Source organism: Melopsittacus undulatus, chromosome 5 (genome assembly GCF_012275295.1).
Source record: "Melopsittacus undulatus isolate bMelUnd1 chromosome 5, bMelUnd1.mat.Z, whole genome shotgun sequence".
NCBI lineage: Eukaryota > Metazoa > Chordata > Aves > Psittaciformes > Psittaculidae > Melopsittacus > Melopsittacus undulatus.
In genome coordinates, this window is record NC_047531.1 from 35,993,662 (window position 1) to 36,014,795 (window position 21,134).

At 46.1% G+C, this 21,134-nt stretch overlaps 1 protein-coding gene across 1 annotated transcript in view; it reads left to right on the forward strand.

Moving 5' to 3' along the window:
* CCDC3 (coiled-coil domain containing 3) overlaps positions 1 to 9,281 on the forward strand; it is a 40,547-nt gene extending 31,266 nt beyond the window's left edge. Inside the window, exon 3 of the mRNA XM_013127543.3 lies at positions 6,908 to 9,281. Coding sequence (XP_012982997.2) covers positions 6,908 to 7,183 — 276 coding nt within the window. The 3' untranslated portion in view covers positions 7,184 to 9,281. The remainder of the gene's footprint in view (positions 1 to 6,907) is intronic.
* The last annotated feature ends 11,853 nt before the right edge of the window (positions 9,282 to 21,134 follow it).

Consider the following 21,134-nt stretch of genomic DNA (forward strand, 5'->3'; position numbering starts at 1 on the left):
TTCTTGGGATGGTTTTCCACCAAGCAGCAGTTTGATGTAGATTGGAACAAACAAGGCTGTTTTTAAAGGCTCGTGATTGCCCACGGACATGGATTTGGGTGTTTCCAGGGCAAGGTTCTCCAAACTCCAAGAACAGTATCTGTATGATGCCCTTGCAACCTGCCCCAGGTAGATAGAGAAGCCAGCTGACATTTAGTGGGACTCGGGGTGGGATCCATCTCAGTCTGAGCTAGTGAGGCAATGGAGATGTGTCCCCAAAAGTGGTCCACCTGAGGCAGGTGTCTAAGGTAGGGAAAAAATCTCCCCTTGGATGTGTCCATTTGTCTCCAATGATGATTGGGAAAGGTGAGGTGATTTGCCTTGACTGGCTGCATCTTAGGAGTTTAAGGTGAAAATCTGCTTTTAGAGAGCAGTGAAATGGGAAGAAAAGTGCTGAGGCACCTTGGGATGGGGGGGGGGGGGGGGTGGGGCCTGGCAGAGGCTATCTGCAGGCAATGCTTCATACCCCAGTAAAGTCCCCATTTCTAGCATTTCAAATGAAGTGGAGGCCACGAGCCCTACACCTCCCATGGCAAATGCTGACCCAGCATTCAGTAACATAAGATAAGAACAGCTGCAATCAATTCTCTCTCTCTTCTTATGTATCTTGGTGATTCATAGGAAGTCCCAGAGTGAAATCCCAGCTTGTCTTCATTAGTGCCAGTGAGGCTGGATCTGCATTTGGGGCCCCAATTCGGTACCTCTGAAAGGTGCAGTCTTGCAGCAAGCAGAGGTGGTTTAACCCAGCACTACCATTCCCCCACCACTTGACCCAAGGGGATGGTTTAGCAGTGCTGACAGGGGCTTTTCCACACTTCAGCAGAAGTGTTAGTCTTGTCTAAAATGTTCTGACAAGTGGAGGTTAAGTCACTCTATCCCAAACCCAATGCCCTTTGCTGCCAGACCCTTCCTGTTACCCTTTGCCACACTGTTCATCTTTCTATCCAAATGCTCATGCCATGTAGCCTGCTCAGAGGGGTTGAGCAGAAGGAGGAAGTGATGCTCAGGGTCTGAAATGTGGCCATGGCAAGGCAGGGCTCAAAGGGGACCACCCTGGCCAGGAGAGGTGAACATTTTCTATGTGCCCTTATGAGCTTCCCCAGCAGCTCAGAGGGGTTAGGAAAATGAGTCCTGATGGAGTTAAATTAAAATAAAGAGCTGTGTTTGGCTACTGAGCCCCTTGAGATAGAGTTCATGAATTACTGCAGTGCGGAGACAAATAGAGCTGGAGGTACGCACTTCATGCTGCATAAGGTTTTGGTTTAAGATGTTTTATATAACTTGAACACCAGTAAAGCACAGAACAGCAAGTCAACATACAGCAAATGCAGTTTTTACCTTTGCTGCAGAGCAGATTTCCAGCAGGGAAAGGCAAGAGGGGAGCGGTGTGGGGATGGGGTGAGCTCGCTGGGATGCAGTGCAAAGGAGGCTCAGCAGGACCTGTGCTCCTCAACCTGCAGTGCTTGGGCTGTGTTTCCAGATTAATTTCTTCCACCAGATGTTCCCAATAGGTTGTGCAGGGGCAATGCTCTGTCTAGAATGTTAAAGGAGTATCCTGACTACACACTGCTCCAGTGCAGGAGTCAGCAAGGAGATCTGAGGGCAAAAAAGCAATGACCCATGGCCAGGTCTTCTAAACTCACGTCATGTCCATGCAGAGATCAGTCTTACTGTCACACATTCAAAGACATTCCTACAGTCATCTTGCTTGATGACACCCTATATCTAAATGTCTAAAAAGACTGATGTGAAAGGTATTCTTAAGGTACCTGAAGTGAAAAACTTTTAGGTAGTGGAGCTCCAGTGCTTTTTAGCAGTGCTGCCCCAAGGGAACATGTATGAGGAGCTAGCTAAAACTCAGCTCCTCTCACTTTAGTAGATGAAAGGTAAGACTTGGGTGCCACTGCTGGGTTTTGAATTATTTGAGCTCTGTAACACTAACTTCAGCCATTTAAGGACAATTTGTGGTGGATGAATACTGCCATCATGCTTTTCCTAGCCACTGTTCCATTCAAATGAAGCTTCTAGAAGGCAGATATATGTGTCTGTCAATCAGGCAATTGTTATATATATATATATATGTCAGTTCAGGGTGTTTGGTAAAGGGCTCATATGCCTGTAACGTGATGCTCCAAAAATCAGTTTTATTTGTTACAGTGCTGATTTGTTTGGCAGATGGACAGATTTTGTAAATCATCTAGATGTGGTGAAACTCAAAACTGGGTCTATTTGTGACAGGACTTTTCACACAAATACTCAGATGTATTTAATTTGTAGTTTCACAGCTGTAGGCTGTCTGGGTTAAATCCCAAGACCCTATATGTTTCTTGTACTACCCTTCTTGTGACATCTTCTGATAATGCTCTAGACTCAAGTTAACTACTGCTGAGGAGGCCTTGCTAACATAACTGTGGAACCGAAACAAGCAGAGGTGCAGACAGAGATCTCCACAACAAATAACTCTTCTGAACACTGGGGCATTAGAGAGCATAACTTAAAGGAAATCTATGAAAATACCCATTAGTTTTTCTCAGGAGCTATTTCCTGGTCCTTCTCCTTGTTTCCCAGGTCTGGGGGCATGTATGCCATTGCTTAACTGCTGCTATTAATACCATATGGGAATAGGAGTTGTGAGCTATCCATCCTTTCCTTCAGTGGCACTAATTGGAACTGGCTCCTCGGTGACCTGTCTTGTTGGATAGAGATTTCATTATCCCTTAAACATCGCATAAACTGCCCCATCATCACCACCTTCTAGTGTACTTGTGCCAAGCTATGATGGGGAATAGCAGCCCAGGCCAGTCCTAGAAATGCCTTTGGACTAAGATTTGCTCTGGATGGTCATCAATGCAAACTCCACATTTCTGGATGCATGATACCAGCTAAAATGGGGTGTGAAATTCTTTTCTGTAGATAGGCTCCATAGGGAAGGTTGTGCAATGCTGGGATATCTCATCTGGCTGTAAACAACAGGTATTCAAATAGCAACATGGACCAAGGGCCGGTTAACTTCTCACCTGTGTGTTCAGCAGCTGGATTAGTTAAACTGGCTGAGCTGCGCTCCTAGCTATTGCAGTTGCAAAGTTCTCAACACCTTGGTTGCACCCATGTGAACTGCAGCCTTAGCAGTAAGAGCAAGGGTAGGACAACACCCTTGTTTAAACATCATCCCCACTGCAGAGCCCTGTGACAATTGCTGTTTGTGACCAGTGTGTGAGAATGGAAGGACTCCACCTTCTTATTTTTCCTCATATACTGGCTGGATGATCGCACTCAAAGAGTTGTGGTCAACGGCTCAATGTCCAGCTGGAGATCAGTAACGAGTGGTGTCCCTCAGGGATCGGTGTTGGGACCGGTCTTGTTTAATATCTTTGTCGCTGACATGGACAACGGAATTGAGTGTGCCCTCAGCAAGTTTGCCAATGACACCAAGCTGTGTGGTTCTGTTGATACGCTAGAGGGAAGGAATGCCATTCAGAGGGACCTTGACACACTTGTGAGGTGGGCTGATGCCAACCTCATGAAGTTTAACCATGCCAAGTGCAAGGTCCTACACCTGGGTGGGAGCAATCCCAGGCACAGCTACAGGTTGGACAGGGAAGAGATTCAGAGTAGCCCTGAGAAGGACTTGGGGGTGTTGGTCAGTGAGAAAATGAACATGAGCCAGCTTCAGTGTGCACTCACAGCCCAGAAAGCCAACCGTATCCTGGGCTGCATCAAAAGGAGCATGACCAGCAGGTCAAAGGAGGTGATCCTGCCCCTCTACTCTGCTCTCGTGAGACCTCACTTGGAGTATTGTGTGCAGTTCTGGTGTCCTCAACATAGAAAGGACATGGAACTGTTGGAACAAGTCCAGAGGAGGCCACGAGGATGATCAGGGGACTGGAGCACCTCCTGTATGAAGACAGGCTGAGAAAGTTGGGGCTGTTCAGCCTGGAGAAGAGAAGGCTGCGTGGAGACCTCATAGCAGCCTTCCAGTATCTGAAAGGGGCCTACAGGGATGCTGGGGAGGGACTATTCATTAGGGACTGTAGTGATAGGACAAGGGGTAATGGGTTGAAACTTAAACAGCAGGGGTTTAGACTGAATATAAGGAAGAAATTCTTTACTGTGAGGGTGGTGAGGCACTGGAATGGGTTGCCCAGGGTGGTAGTGAATGCTCCATCCCTGGCAGTGTTCAAGACCAGGTTGGATGAAGCCTTGGGTGATATGGTTTAGTGTGGGGTGTCCCTGTCCATGGCAGGGGGGTTGGAACTAGATGATCTTGAGGTCCTTTCCAACCCTAACTAATCTATGATTCTATGATTCTATGTAGAAGGAGCAAAGAGTTTATTTTTCAGCTGGTAGTCCTGTGATTGCAGGCAGGCATCCAGCTATCAAGCTGTGCTCTTCCTATCACCTACCCTGTTGGTAAACAAAGCTGTGCCTGTCCAACAGTACCCCAGTGTTTTATAACTGTGTTGCTTCAGTCATCTCTCTGGATATATCCAGACAATTTAAACTCTAAATGGTGGGTTTCAGGATGGAGAGGGAGTGCAAAAGCAAATGAGCTGGTTAGCTTTTGATGGTGTTTGAGAAGTTTCTGAGTGGCTCTGTAGAGCTGGATTACCTCTTCTGACAGATGACTAACCTCAGAAAGTTTGGGAGTGCCTCTGGGATGAGGCTAACACCATCCCTGATGTCTGCCATCAGATATTACCATTCCCCCACCAGTCAGCTCAGACAGATGAGATATGGTTGGGTTCACACAGTCTCACACTTCAGCTGTGTGAATTGTTTGTTCCTCTGCATTGGACTATGTTATATGCCATGCCTATCACTGCATCGATGGAAAAGGCAAGAAATCCCTCATGAGGTAGAGTTTCCACCTCCTGCCTTCCCAGCAAATGTCTTTTCCTAACTCAGTGCTCTCCTTTGAAGGGATTTAAATTCAAGAAGTGTTCTGCTTGAAGTTTTGCAAGGGTTTGGCAAACACAAAAGCCAAGATGTGCTGGCTGTTTTCAAACAGCACTTGGAATGAGCTGGCATCAAAACCGAACTCCCTCCTCTTCAGTGCAATTTCTGGCCCTCTATCTGTGAGCTCCCAGTCTCCCTTGTATGTATTTATAAAAGAACCCTTATGAGAGGATGGCCAGAGCAAGGATTTGCCTTTTAGCAGAGCACTGCAGTGTTTTTGCACCAGAAACAAGGGCTCATGGGGACTGAAAGCAGTTGCTGTGTTTGTGTTGACTGGCCAGGGCTTTCAGCTGCTGGGGGTTTCCAAAGCAAATGAAATGTTATTCATCAGAGCGGGCTCCCTCCCCTACTTTCAGTTGTTGAAAATACTACAAAGCAAGATGGAAAGAAACATGTAATCCTTCATCATCACAGTGAGGATTTACTTGTTTATTTAGATTCCCTGTCTGTTCCAAATGTTCTGCCAGAGAAAACCCATATCCAGACTCCAGGAGTGCTTGACACACACACACAAAATAATCTAGATGTATATAGGAGATAAATGCAGCAGAAGACTCTGCCTCTGCTCACATTGTACCAGTGCAGGAATTAGCTGAAAGTCCCACTTGCACAATAAAATATCTCAGGATGCTTTTCATAGCAAAAGAAGGAAGGAGGGACATCACCCCAGGCAGAAATAGATTTTGATGGTGGCTTCTCTTTTCCTGCTTGCAAAATGTGGCCCATGGAACTTGGTGCCTTCGTAGCCAGTGAAAAGAGAGAGTTGTGTTCAGTGATTCCTCCCACTTGTTTCCACCCTCTTGAAGGGTTTCTCTCCCTGCAGACATTAGAGGGGAAACCAAAAGAGAGGAGCCTGGACACAAGTCTCACTTTTAGCTGCTTAAGAGAAGGCAACTGAATCCTATCCCAAGTGACACTGTCCATCAGGAACACAACTCCTTTGCACTGAAACTAGCCAGCAGCCTTTGTAGCTGGTGTTTCTCATCCCATTCCTATTGCTGGACCTACAAATGGGAAGCAAGTCAGAAACAGGAGACTGAACACGGCAATCACATGTAGCTGAGACAGACTCATCCTAGGATGAGTTAGTAGAGGAAGAACAGATGTTTTACATTTGGACCATCATGCAATGCAATGAATTTGAAGATGCCCTGTGAGCTGCTCTTCTAGTGATGCCTTGGGTGCAGCAGCTTTGAAGCTGGCTTTTTTTCTTGCCTACCTAAGAGCCAAAGGCATGAGTGGACATCAAGAGCTCGATGTCCTTCCTGGGGGCAACATTGCAATACATTGGAAGGAGGCTGAATGCGAGGGGCAGTTTTCAGCCAATGACCCCCTCAAAAAATCAATTCTATTAAAGTTATGGGGTTTTAAATGCTTCTAGAGACAGCTGAGAATTTACCCTTTAGGGTTTTGTCTGGAAGAAGCCCATATAATGAGATATTTAAGATAACTCAGTTCTTGAAAAAGCAAACCCAAGCAGTCTGTGTTTTGTGGGTGCTGTCCCTATTTCACATGTTGACATAAAGAACAAAGGGCAGGCTTGCATCAAAGTCTGGGGTTTCTGAAAGGCTGCTAAGCTGAATCAAACCTAGAGTTTCCCAAAAGTGACACCCCTTGGCCCAAACTCATTTCATACCAGAAATCCGATGTAGTGGGCTGGACAGGTCTGTCAAAACAGCTCATAAAAGTAATTGTGGATCATTAGTGTCATTAAAATCAGCTATTTTTGGTCTTTTCTGAGTATAGAAGTGAAAGACAGGATTTTACTAAAAAAGGTATGAAAATAGTATAGAACTTCCAAAAAAAGCATTCTGCTTTTGTAGAGCTGGGGGGTGTTTCAAGGAACCCCTTGCTTTAATAAGCTTTTGTGTGAAGCTCACTTGCTTTCGTGTTGTTTCTCCTGTCCCCTCAGCTCATGTGCTCCTCAGTGCAGAAAGCCCTGTTTGAGGAGGAGGACAGAGTGAAGAAGCTGCAGCAGAAAGTGGCAACGCTGGAGAAGAGGAACAAGCAGCTGCGGGATCGGGTGAAGAAAGTCAAGAGGTCTCTCCGGCAAGCCAGAAAAAACACCAGGCACATGGAGCAGATGAACCGAAAGCTCAGTGAGAAACTTTCCTCTGCTGGTGGTCAAATTCCCTATATTAACTCTTTGAAGCAGGAGAACTCTCATGCTACCTACCTTAAAGTATAATGCAAGAGTAAGTGCTCAGGCCAATGGTAATGGTGTATTTTGCCTGCATTAGGTCAGGATCTGGTCCTCACACCTTGTCTACACCACTTCAAACCTTGCATGGGAAACACATCTGAATTTGCTTTAGACACAGAGCTAGATTAAACAAGAATACAAACTGGATTTGGCTGTGTGTTGATGGCACAGCCCAAACCGCACATCCTTGCTGTCCTCAGTGGACCAGACAGTAATGTGTGCTTCTCCAGTCTCACCCCCTTCCACTTCTGTCACCAGATTCAGGTTGTCTTTGATGAAGGTGGCATGAGCCCCATGGGCCATTGCAAGCACTCCATTTTCAGCTCTTCTTGCCAGCTCCTCACGTGGGCTGGGTATGCAAGACCAGGTGATATATGGATATAGATGCTGTGAGAAGAATGCAGACATGAATGCTCTTTGCTCCATCATCATGCCCAAGGTCTCAACCTCGCTTAAGCTTGACTGAATTCTACACCCAGTGTCTGAGCAAAGGCCATGTCTGGGATACAGTCAATTTGGGCCTCTCTCCAAAATGAAGTATAGATGTGCCCAAATTGTCTTAAGATGCTTATAGATGTCCCTAAATATTCTAAATAGAAATATCTAGTATTTTTTATTTTACCAGGAAGTGCCTCAAGGGTCTCAGTAGCTCCCTCAGGTGCCTTTATCATTGCCCAGCCAACAAGGCTTGGAAACACATCATACTGAGATTGTGTCTAGGACCTAATCCAGCTCCAACAGTCAGAAGTGGACTTAGCCTGACTATTAGTGTGTGTGGGATCAGGCCCAGCAGGTAGTTACAGATCCCACTTTCAAGCAGGTTTCATTTACAGTGTGGTCAAGGCTTCAAGTTTTGTAATCACTGTTTGAGGTATATTGAAGGTTGCTGGGCAGCCTCACTTAGTTACACTTAGATACTGTAGAGACCACATCAATATTGACAGGGCATTAAAAATTAAGGTAGCTTATATATGTATATATTTTAAAAACCTATAGAAAATATTTTTATTACACATCTGATATGGTCTAAGTTCTTAAGATATGAAGCAAATCCCATTTCTTGGTTATCTCATTAAAACAGGAGTTCATCACATCCTTTATTCAACATTTACAAATTGGCTTGTGCTCAAGTAGCACAGGTTAAGGAATCAGCATCTGTGGCTAGCATTTTCAGCGGTGTTAATGTATCAGAGCATGTCTGGGGTCTTGTTACTCAACCAACCTTCCTTCATAACAGGGCCCCATAAGAAGAGAAAGATAGAAGAGTTTTTATGGTTTTCTTCCTTTCTCAAAGTAGTTTTTCTTACTCCAAGCATGAGACACAAGTGCAGATACGCTTCAGGGGCTGCTTGCTCAGCCCCTGGCAACACTGACGAAACACCAAAGCTAAACCTGATTCATACAAGGTGGACTGATGCAGATGATCTTCAAGACACAGATGAGGTCCTCAGCAATAACAGTGCGCAAACCAGCACTCTGCTCCTAACTCTCCACACTTCCCAGATCACTGCATGGTCTACCTGCTATGTCTCAGCATTCAAGATAGAGTATATCCAGGCCACAGCCCTGCTAGACCATGCTTTAACTCTCCCTGCACTAGGAAAACCGCATATCAGCTTTCAGCCATGAGCTTCAGTCCAAGTTGAACTCAGAAGTTAAGCCTTGTGCTGGCTTCTAGGATGCTGCTGAGTTTAATTACCTTCCAGTTTCACTCCTTTTGGAAATAGAGCTTTCTCCACACCCTCCCTTGAAATAATATTGGCATTTCTTAAGATTCTGACTCCTCCACAAGCTCCCCTGGTTTCAAAGGCTTTGCCTATCAAATCAGCACAAATTGAGCTGCTTTGTGCTGTAGTCAGCAATGCTGTTTCCTGACAATTACTACAGACCTAAGGCTTCCCTAGAAGCCATCAAGAGATTTTAACTCCAAAATCCAAATCCATAGGAAAGTAACTACTTTTTTGTTTGGTTGGTTCTGATTTCCAAACTGCTGTTTAAATAAATGAACTGGTTTTTCCTGATATTGGTATTAAAAGCTTGTGTTTGAATTCTTTTTTGTCAATAAAAATATTCTCCTCTGGTATTCATTCGTGTTTTATAAATGCTTGTATAAAGCTGAGGAAGTATAGTTAATATAGCCTTACCTCTGCTATTACTGATTTTCCACACACAGTGTTGAAAATCCTTTACTTCTGGCTGATTCTTCTGTCTCTAGATCAAAAGGTTGGGATTTTCTACCTATTTCCCCCTTTCTCTAGCTTAAAAAAGTAAACCAGCTTGTTCTCCTTGTCACTTCTATGAGAGTTTGGTTATTTGTAAAGGAAACAAAACAGCCCAAAAGCAAAATTCAAACTCAACCCAAAATGTCACTTTTGGTACAAACCCCAGAAAATAGTTTCTTTGTGAGGTTTTTTTCTGTTCATTCCTTGGGTTTGGATCATTCCCAGAGATAAGGACGAGCAGTCAGACCAGATCACCAGTTAACCCTCTCCACAAGGAACAGGGATGATGCCCAGCCCAAATAAAAATGCTATTGAAGTGTCACCACTGACTGCCTCTCCCTGGTGGTAGTATACACAAATTGACCAGGGAGGCTGTATGGGCAGGAAACAGGAATGGGAACTGGAATTTGGTTGCATCCATTGAGGTTGGTACATGCCACATAGGGCCTGACACATACTCTGATGTTTAGACTCACTCTGCATCAGCTTCAGGGACCAGCTAATCTGGAATCTCACTAAAAGGGCAAAATTTCATGCCATTTGCCAAATGAGTGTGAAAGGCTTGATGGAATATGTTCCTTTTGAAGAGCTACATGGGAGAGACTGGGGTGCAGAAATGCAGAGGTGGTTGGCATAGCTGGATGGGTTGGCAAAGGATGGCATAGAAATAAAAAAAATATCCTGAAAAAAAGGAAAAACAACAACAAAAGAAATCAGAAGTGTAGAGATGAGGAAAGCAATTGGTTAGAAGCAACACTAAATGTGTCAGCCTCCCATGAAAAGTTAAAGATGCTGTACAAATCAGTAACATCTGCTTCTGAAAACACACCAGGAGCTTGAAGGCTGCCAGAATGTCTGCAGGGCCAGTGCTGGGGGTTCCCAGAGCAGATAAAGCCAGAACCAGAGGCAAGGAGAGGGGTTTCAGCAGCTGTGTTCACTGTGCAGGAATTCAGGGATGCTCCAATGGCTGAATCAGTTTTTCCTGATGGATCCAGAGGATGACAAGAAGAAGAGAAAGAGCAAAATGAATAGTGATAAATTGCAAAGACAGAGAGCAAAAAGTTATGAACAGTAACAAAGAGTACACTTAGCTATGTGATGCTGGATGAGTGACTGACAACAAAACCAAGTGAAATGCAGTGTAGGTAATAAAAAGATACTGAAGGGAGAAAAGAAAAACAGCCCTATTTTTTCACACAAAAGGAGATGCTCTGACCTGGCACCAGCCAGCTATAATCATTGTATACAATTAGTGGTAAATTAGTCAATAAATTGAATCAATTTAGTATCATGATGACAGAGAAGTTGCATCATATTCTATGGAAACATTGCGTCAACACTTAGCTGCAATCAAAAATGAAGCTGAAGTGATAGAAATTGTTTGGAAAGGACTAGAGACCATAATTACAGTGCTAAGTATGAGGGTTGCACACTTCTGGGATGCAGGGTGCTGTTATTCCGTGTCTCAAAACCAGGTGCCTAATACAAGGAAAATCCAAAAAACAAAGTAGCGTCATACGAGAAGCAACCGTATTTTCCAGGACTTTGGGCTGGAGGAGAAAGAGGAGAATGACAGAGGTGAAACAGGAGAGGGGATATCTGGGGCTTGTACTCTTTTCACCACATGCCTCTGTCGTGCTACTTCGGTCACTGGTTAAACTTTTGCAAGGTTTGTGTGTCTCACCAGAGCTGAAGCGGATACTTTAGACACTCATCTGCACCCAAAAAAGCACCTTCTGTCTTTAGACTATACAACAGGATTTGATGGGTTTTTTGAAAGTCGATGCTTATAGAGCAAAGTACTGTATAGTATATATATAAATAATATAATATAAAATCAGTATTTGCTTATAGAGCAAATAAACTATATAATTTTCTTTTAAATCCCAAGCACTCGTACGATTTAACAGCCCTACCTGGGTAGCTCAGGAAGAACCGTATAGTAAAGCAGGATTTATGGAGAGCAAACAATGTTAGCAGCTTTCTCTGCGCTTTAACACCAAAACCATTGACAAAAGAATGACTTCCATATGCTTGCACAATAATTTAAGGAAATAGCCATGTTACTCTCTTTGAGTTTGAGCAGGAGGGGTTTTTGGACCAGAAGAGCACACTGGTGTTCAAAGCTGTATCAATAAAGCCCATTTCTAATACTCAGAACTTCTCACCAAGCTAGGTAATCTCTCATTAATGACACAAAGGACCCCAAATTAATTGTGGAGAGCAGATAAAACTGACAAGGTATGTCATTCTTTCTTATAATAAATCCAAGTAATTGCAAGGAAAATTCATTTTCCTTCCCATTTAGCCCCAATTATTTTCATTTAATCATAGAAACGTTGCTATTTCCCTCCAAACCAGACTGTTTTGCGTGTGAAACATCATTTCCAACGTGCACTTGGTTCTAGGCATGTTTCTAATCCCCTAAAACAAACACAGAGAGTAGGACAGCACGTCCCAGCATACGTGGCACTGCTAGGAAGGCTCATTGTCTCTGGCTGCATGGGCAGAAAACCAGGCCAAGTCATCCCAACAGGGACTTCCCAAGTGGCATTGGAACTAATTCCTGGGAAAGCAGGCACAATATAGAGGTAAGGGGGCAGGAGTGACACTGTCTTTCTGAGGAATCATCTTTTGGTAGGTCAGGATTTGGTGCAGATGATACCAAGTTGGGTGGGACCTGGGGATGCTGACTGATGGAGCTGAACATGAGCAGCTTGTGCCCAGGCAGCCAAGAAGGCCAAGAGCATCCTGGCCTGTATCAGCACCAGTGCAGCAGCAGGGCCAGGGCAGTGACTGTGCCCCTGCACTGGGCACTGGTGAGGCCACACCTCGAATCCTGTGTTCTGCTCTGGGCCCCTCACTGCAAGAGAGACATTGAGGTGCTGGAGCGGGGCTAGAGAAGGGCAACGGAGCTGGTGCAGGGCCTGGAGCATGATGGGGAACGGCTGAGGGACCTGGGGGGTCCAGGCTGGAGAAGAGAAGGCTCAGGGGGAACCTGATGGCTCCCTACAACTGCCTGACAGGAGGATGGAGCCAGGAGGGGGTTGGGCTCTGCTCCCAAGGAACAAGGGATGGGACAAGAGGAAACAGCCTTGAGTTGTGGTTTATATTGGATATGAGGAAAATGCCTTCACCACAGTGGTACTGGGACAGGCTGCCCAGGGCAGTGGTAGAGTTACCATCCCTGGAGGTATTTAAAAGACATGTAGATGTGGTGCTTGGGGACATGGTTTAGTGGTGGCCTTGGCAGTGCTGGGGAATGACTGGACTCAATGATCTTAAAGGTCTGTTCCAACCTAAATGATTCTATAATTTTATGATTTGGTTGGTTTTCCATTGGATGGGCTTGGTGGCATCACACCACTCTCAAGGCGCCTGATTTCTTCTGATGAGAGTGTCCTAGCAATCACTTGCTGCTTTGGTTAATGCTAATTGTCCACCATGGCATCTCCCACTCTGGTTACCTGCCTACGAATTGTGTCTTTTTTTTTTTTTACTGCTGTTTTCAGGAACAAGGAGCCATTTCTCAGATCAAGATGGTGGTGCTGAATAATTGTTTAATTGTATAGCAACACTAAATTTAATGTGGGAAGAGACATTTTCCTTGGCAGGCTCCCTCTTTGCAGTCATGACAAAATTTGGCAGAAGTCCGCTCACATCCTTATACCCTCCTGCCCCAACAGAAACCAGCAGGAGGCCTTTGAAATGTCTTGGTTTTGTAATGCACACATGCTCAGCAAAGCTTTGCATTGTTTCATGGCTAAAACCACAATAAATGACCTTAATGAAGCTGAGCATGTCCTGGGTCATCATTCCAAGTGGACAGGCAAGCTGCCACAGACGGCAGCACAGACAGCCCATGCCAGAACAGATAAACCCAGGTTTTTACTGTATCTCCAGCAGGCCTCTGCAGTGCCCTGGGGCTGGGACATATGCTGGGGAAGGCAATGGTCTGTGCATGCAGAGAGGTGCCATAAGGACAAGGGTGCTCCAATGAGCTCAGAAAGGAGATCATAGAATCATAGAATCACAGAATGGTTTGGGTTGGAAAGGACCTTAAGATCATCCAGTTCCAATCCCCTGCCATAGGCAGGGACACCTCACACTAAACTATGTCACCCAAGGCTCTTCCAACCTGGCCTTGAAGACCACCACGGATGGAGCATTCACAACCTCCCTGGGCAACCCATTCCAGTACCTCACCACCCTAACAGTAAAGAACTTCTTCCTTATATCCAATGTAAACTTCCCCTGTTTAAGTTTTAACCTGTTACCCGTTGTCCTATCGCTACAGTCCCTAACAAAGAGTCCCTCACCAGCATCCTTGTAGCCCCCTTCAGATACTGGAAGGCTGCTATGAGGTCTCCACGCAGCCTTCTCTTCTCCAGGCTGAACAGCCCCAACTTTCTCAGCCTGTCTTCAAGCAGGAGGTGCTCCAGTCCCCCGATCATCCTCGTGGCCTCCTCTGGACTTGTTCCAACAGTCCCATGTCCTTTTTATGCTGAGGACACCAGAACTGCACACAACACTCCAGGTGAGATAGGGAGTAGCAACAAGAAAGAAACGAGCTGGAGCCCGAATAGGGCCAGAACTTGTCTTGCAGAGGTGCTCAAAAGTGCCTAGATGGGACTCTTGGAAAAAGGAGGGTCATTTGCTGTACACTGTCCATCCAGGGTCTGCATGAGAGAGCCCAAAGGCCACCACTGGTGAGGGCTCAGCTGTGTTAGTGACAGTTCACTGAGGGAAGAGGAGGTATTTGCTTAAAATCCAGACTGGCAGAGGACTGGGGAAGGTCAAGGTTACTGCAGCTTATGGCAAAGATCCTTTTATCATTACATGTGTTTTGTATCAGCACATGGCCAGGAGCTGCCTAGCTCTAGATCCAGGTAAAGCACAAGCATGGACAGCAATGAATAAGTGATCACTTCTATGGTGGGAGCAATCCAGGCAAGCTTGCTGCTGATTTGAAGGCATTGTTTTCAGGTGGCAGTGTGGCAGCATGATGAAAAGTAGAGGTGAGCTCAACCCATTGCTGCCAGCATCCAGAGCACACAAATTGGCCTGGCTCCTTTACTCCATTTCTAATTGCTCTTACAGGCTCTTGGGATCTTTTCTGCAAGAAAGGCAGCTGAAAGGAAACCCAAAACCACAGGGTTCTGGAGGGCCACCAGCTGCCAAAACGCAGCCCATAGATCACAGTCTGGGAACAAAGGCAACTGAGCACTTCACCTTTCCACTTACTACCTTGGCTCCTTAAAATACTTAAAATGCTTTAAGCAAGGCTTTGCATGATCCACTCTAAGTGAAGCAAAGGCACCAAGACACATGTAAATCAACTCATATAGCAGTTCAGTAGCAGGCCTGCATAAGAAAATGTAGGGATCCTCAACTTTTGCCCTCTGCTCTAGTGTCTAAATGCCAACTGCACATCAGTGAGGGGATGCAGTGGCCTGCAGAGGATGAACCAGAGTGGTCCGTGTTAGGTACCAAAATCTGGATCACTTTTTCAGACAGGATCACACCTGGCTGAATAAAAGCAATGGGACAAATGTGCTCTTGGGTGGAGCAAAGCACAGGGGGGTCTCTTCTGCACCTCAGCATCAAGAACTCTTTCAACAGCCTTCAGCTGTTCAAAGTCCCCACACAGAACCCAGGTCTTTCAGGAAACTGCCATAATGTGGCACTTCTGATAGGCACAGGCTGCCTGGCAGAAGGCAAACTGGGGAATCTGTCATGATAGAAACCATGGGGATGTCATCCCTTTGCTGTGGCCATGCACAGAGGATGACTAGCTCTTGGGCAGGGAAGCCACCACCTGCAGTCTTCCCAAACGGCTCTCCAAGTGCTTCCCATACAAGCAGAGGCTGGAAACCCATTGCTTTTTCTCAGTGTTTCCTTGCAGAGCAATCAAGCTCTTTCCAGAGCAGAGCAGAGTTTTGACACTTCTGTTTCCCCTCCTCAGTCCTATTTACTTCAGCAGATAGGCCTTATTGCGAGCCATGACTTTTACAGGCCTCACTCGAATCCAGTCTCTGGTGTTTGTATCTGCCCTGTCACCAGCTCTGCTCCCTCTGCCCATGCACACATCCCACAGGTTTCCAAGGGAAAGTTTGCTTCTGCCAGGGCTCTGCTCAGCTGAGTCAGTGCTGGAGCCTGGATTTTGACCTCTGCCCACAGCCTCTCTTGCAGCCCTGGACCTGCTGATTGCTCAGTAAAGCAAAGCTGCTCTGTGGGTATGAGGCCTTGGGCAGAAAAATGCCATCAGAGAAGTTTCACTGGCTTCCCACAGAGCAACAAGGGGACTTGTGGGCTGTCTCATGAATTCAGAGAGTAGGAGGGGAGCAGTAGCCTGGTTGAAAAGTATTTCAGGTTATTCATAGAATCACAGCACGATTCGGGTTGGAAAGGACCTTAAAGCTCATCCTCTTCCAACCCCTGCCACAGGCAGGGACACCTTCCACTAGAGCAGGCTGCTCCAAGCCCCTGTGTCCAGCCTGGCCTTGAACACTGCCAAGGATGGAGCATTCACTGTTTCCCTGGGCAACCTATGCCAGGGCCTCACCACCCACACAGAGAAGAATTTCTTCCTAATATCTAATCTAAATCTCCCCTCTTTCAGTTTAAAACTATTACCCCTCATCCTATCACTACACTCCCTGATGAACAGTCCACCCCCATCTTTCATTTAAGCCCTCTTTAAATACTGTAAGGCTGCTATGAGGTTTTCCTGGAGCCTTCTCTTCTCCAGGCTAAACAACCCCAACTCTTTCAGCCTGTCCTCACAGGGAAGATGCTCCATCCCCGTGATCATTTTTATGGCCCTCCTTTGGACCCACTCAAACAGGTTCATGTCTTATACTGGGGGCCCCAGAGCTGCATGACGTAGTCCAGGCGGGGCAAGAGGATATCTGAGTACAGGGGAAGAATCTTCTCCCTCAACCTGGCCGCACTTCTTTTAACATTCACAGCCCCATTTCTTCACCCAGGAGGAAAAAGTGGGTCTGATGGTTAGAGATGATCACTTGGTGTCACTGGTAGCCTGCGAAGAGGAGAGAGGGACCCTCACCAGGGCACACTAGGCAAAGGCTGGACCAGCTAAGAACAGAGGAGGAAAGTGCAGATCAGCAAGTTGTCCCAACCACTTATTTATGTCTTAGATGACATTTCTGTTCCACTTCCCCTGCCCAGAGAAAAGCAGAGAGCCTCTAAAGCAGAAGGGATTTATGTGATCTGCCATGCCAGTGAAGCTCAGGGAGACGATGAATGGGATGAGATGCCTGATCTCTGCTCAGCTTCTGAGGACAAACACATATGAGTGCATCACAAAGGGGTGTTCCCTTGAACTGTTCCCATGCATTTCCATGGGAACAGGGCAACTGTTTTGGTTTCTTCTTTTTTACTATTTCTGTTATGATTATTTCTGACATACCCTGCTAGCTGGAGACTTGGCCTCGAGAGATAAGGAAGAAGAAATGTCACAGACTGTTGTCAATAAATTATTTTTCCCATTTCTTGATGCCAGGAAAACCAAAGTCCTTTCCTTTGCTGGAGGAAAACAGATCATGGGTCATGCTGTCTTCATATTATGTGTTTCAGAGATGCTAAAAATTGCAGTGCACCAATAGGTACAGCATGTTAGTTGGAAGCTGGCAGCAATGAAAAACTTTTGCGGTAGTAAAAGAAGACATCTCATAACTTGATCTCTGTTCTCTTGTGTGTATGTAGGTGATTCAGGCTCTGCTTTAGGATTACAATCTATTCTTCCTCTCCATTGCAAAATGAAGGCTTCAGTTTGCTCCCTACAAACAAAAGATGAAAAGCTAATTTCTGCTTCAAGAAAAGAATCCTATAATTGCAGCTGGGAGCAGAAATGCTTGCCAGGAGAGTGGGACAGCTGTGATTTTACACCACTTCCAGTAGCTGTATTTACACTGTTCAGGTTGAATGTTTCTGTGCTGGTGCCGTTCTCTGCCTCTGTGAATGGAAAAACTTGTTTTCAAACTGTCAAGCATTGCTGGGGCTCTCTGCAACTGAAACACATTTTATTTTCCTCTAAATATTTTTGCTGATATTTTTACCATCTCCATTCTTGGAGCAAAGAGTTGGAGCCTGATGCAGACATTTTTACGTCAAGTCTGTTATTTCTGTCAAAAATCCACCCCAATTCAGGCAGGTTATAATGAATAGTTAAGAGTTCTTCAGCTGCAGCCACTCAGCCAAGTCTTCCTCTTGTCCCAGTCTTGTGGACCACACTAGTACTGGCAACTGATGGAATTCAAAGCATTGTACCACAGCTCAGAAATACAGTGAAATATGATGGTCCAAGTGGTGCCACTTGCTAAATATCTCTGCCAGAGTATTGCTTGTAGATACATCCTCCTGTGGCCACACACGTGTGTGTGTGGAGATAAGAAGCATCACAGACCTGGAATTGCTCCAAGATGGAGAGACTGGTCAAAAAACCAATGGTCCTGGTCTCATTTCCATTGAGATCGAAGGGAACAAGGCTGTTTTCTGTGCTGGGAAACCTCACGTCTCTCAAAACCCCACCTCCTATTCTCTTTTGTGTCTATGGCACAAGAAGGCATGGCAGTATCAACTGCTTTTGCTCACAGCCCTGTTGTTTGAGATGTCATCCTAATAATCCATGGTCATGGATGCACCAAGCACAACTCTGTGGATGAAGCACTCTACAGACAGATAGGAACAGCCTCACACTCTTAGACCCTTGTTCTCATGGGGGACTTTAACCACCCTGACATCTGTTGGGGCAACGGTACGGCCCAACACAAGCAATCCAGGAGGTTTCTCGATTGTGTGGAAGACAACTTCCTTCTGCAAGCAATAAAGGAGCCGACGAGGAGAGGTGCCCTGCTTGACCTCGTGCTCACCAACAGGGAAAGGATCGTTGGAAATGTGACTCTCCAGGGAAGTCTTGGATGCAGCAATCACGGGATGGTCGAATTCAAGGTCCTCAAGACAGTGAGAAGAGCGTGCAGCAAGCTCACTGCCCTGGACTTCAAGAGAGCAGACTTTGGCCTCTTCAGGAACCTGCCTAGCAAGGTTCAATGGGATATAGCCCTAGAGGGCAAGGGGGCCCAAGACTCTTGGTTAATATTCAAGGATCACCTGCTACAAGCTCAGGAGTGTTGCAACCCGACTAGAAGGAAGTGCAGCAGGAGGGCCAGGAGACCTCCTTGGATGGATAAGGAGCTGCTGAGGAAAAATCACAAGAAAAAAGAGGCTTATAAAAGGTGGAAACAAGGACAGGTGGCCTGGGATGAATACAGGGATGTTGTCTGGGTAGTTAGGGACCAAGTTAGGAAAGCTAAGGCCCAATTGGAGCTAAACTTGGCAAGGGATGTTAAAGATAATAGGAAGGGATTTTATAGGTATGTAGCAGCTAAAAAACAGACTAAGGACAATGTAGGCCCCCTTCGGAAACTTTCAGGAGAACTGGCTACACAGGACTTGGAGAAGGCTGAGGTTCTGAATGGCTTCTTTGCCTTGGTCTTCACTGGCAAAGGCTCTGACCGCAGCACCCAAGTCTTGGAAGGCGGATGCAGGGACTGTGGAAACCCAGACCTTGGGCCCACTGTAGGAGAGGATCTGGATCGAGACCATCTTAAGAACCTGAACATACACAAGTCCATGGGACCTGATGAAATCCATCCTTGGGTCCTGAAGGAGCTGGCGAATGAAGTTGCAAGGCCACTGGCCATCATATTTGAAAAATCATGGCAGTCAGGTGAAGTTCCTGATGACTGGAAAAAGGGAAATATAACCCCCATTTTCAAGAAGGGGAAAATGGATGACCCGGGGAACTACAGACCAGTCAGTCTCACCTCTGTGCCTGGCAAAATCTGGGAGCAGATTCTCCTGGAAGGCATGCTAGGGCACATGAAAAAGAGAAATGTGCTTGGTGACAGCCAGCATGGCTTCACTGAGGGGAAATCCTGCCTGACCCATTTGGTGGCCTTCTATGATGGGGCTACAAAAGTGATGGACAGGAGTGGAGCAGTTGACGTCATCTACCTGGACTTGTGCAAAGCGTTCAACACTGTCCCACATGACATCCTTGTCTCTAAATTGGAGAGACATCAATTTGATAGGTGGACCACTCGGTGGATAAAGAACTGGCTGGATGGGCACACGCAAAGAGTTGTGGTCAACGGTTCAATGTCCGGTTGGAGACCAGTAACGAGTGGTGTCCCTCAGGGATTGGTGTTGGTATCGGTCCTGTTTAGCATCTTTGTTGCTGACGTGGACAATGGAATTGAGTGTGCCCTCAGCAAGTTTGCCAATGACACCAAGCTGTGTGGTTCGGTTAATATGCTGGAGGGAAGGAATGCCATTCAGAGGGACCTTGACACACTTGTGAGGTGGGCTGATGCCAACCTCATGAAGTTTAACCATGCCAAGTGCAAGGTCCTACACTTGGGTTGGAGCAATCCCAGGCACAGCTACACAGGTTGGACAGGGAAGAGATTCAGAGCAGTCCTGTGGAGAAGGACTTGGGGGTGTTAGTTGATGAGAAAATGAACATGAGCCAGCTGCAGTGTGCACTCACAGCCCAGAAAGCAACCGTATCCTGGGCTGCATCAAAAGGAGCATGACCAGCAGGTCGAAGGAGGTGATCCTGCCCCTCTACTCTGCTCTCGTGAGACCTCACTTGGAGTATTGTGTGCAGTTCTGGTGTCCTCAGCATAAAAAGGACATGGGACTGTTGGAACAAGTCCAGAGGAGGCCACGAGGATGATCAGGGGACTGGAGCACCTCCTGTATGAAGACAGGCTGAGAAAGTTGGGGCTGTTCAGCCTGGAGAAGAGAAGGCTGCGTGGAGACCTCATAGCAGCCTTCCAGTATCTGAAGGGGCCTACAGGGATGCTGGGGAGGGACTCTTCATTAGGGACTGTAGTGATAGGACAAGGGGTAACAGGTTAAAACTTAAACAGGGGAAGTTTACATTGGATATAAGGAAGAAATTCCTTACTGTGAGGGTGGTTAGGCACTGGAATGGGTTGCCCAGGGAGGTTGTGAATGCTCCATCTGTGGTGGTCTTCAAGGCCAGGTTGGAAGAGCCTTGGGTGATATGGTTTAGTGTGAGGTGTTCCTGCCCATGGCAGGGGGGTTGGAACGGGATGATCTTAAGGATCTTTCCAAACCGAACTATTCTATGATTCTAGGTTTCTATGAAGCACTGCACACTCAGTGCAATAGTCACTGCACTTAAATGGCCTGTCATGAAACACAGCTGTGAGCCAGAGAGTCGCTGAGATGAAATAAATTAATCCATCTCCTCCATGAAAGAGAGAGCTACTGGATGGGGCAGCAGTAAGACACATAAAGGTGATGTCAACAAGACAGACAAATTGGTAAGAGCAGTTTGAGAGAATAACTTTTAATCCCCCATGACAGATGTCTCCAATAAAGCACATGGATCAGATTTGTCATGACAAGGTCCTGAGCATCAGTCAGGCCTCATGAGTATAACAAATCCATCCAAGACCCAGAATTACATATATCCCTTGTATCAACTCTCCTCCACAAGGTAGCTGTGATATTGCATTTCTGGCTCTGTTGCAGTAGCAGTTGCCACGTTGATCACAGGGAACAGCACATGCTGAGCTGCTAAGTGCACTAAGGGATGCATAGCTTATGATATGATATAATGCTTCCTTCAGTTCTCCAATATGTTTGGTAACTGTCAC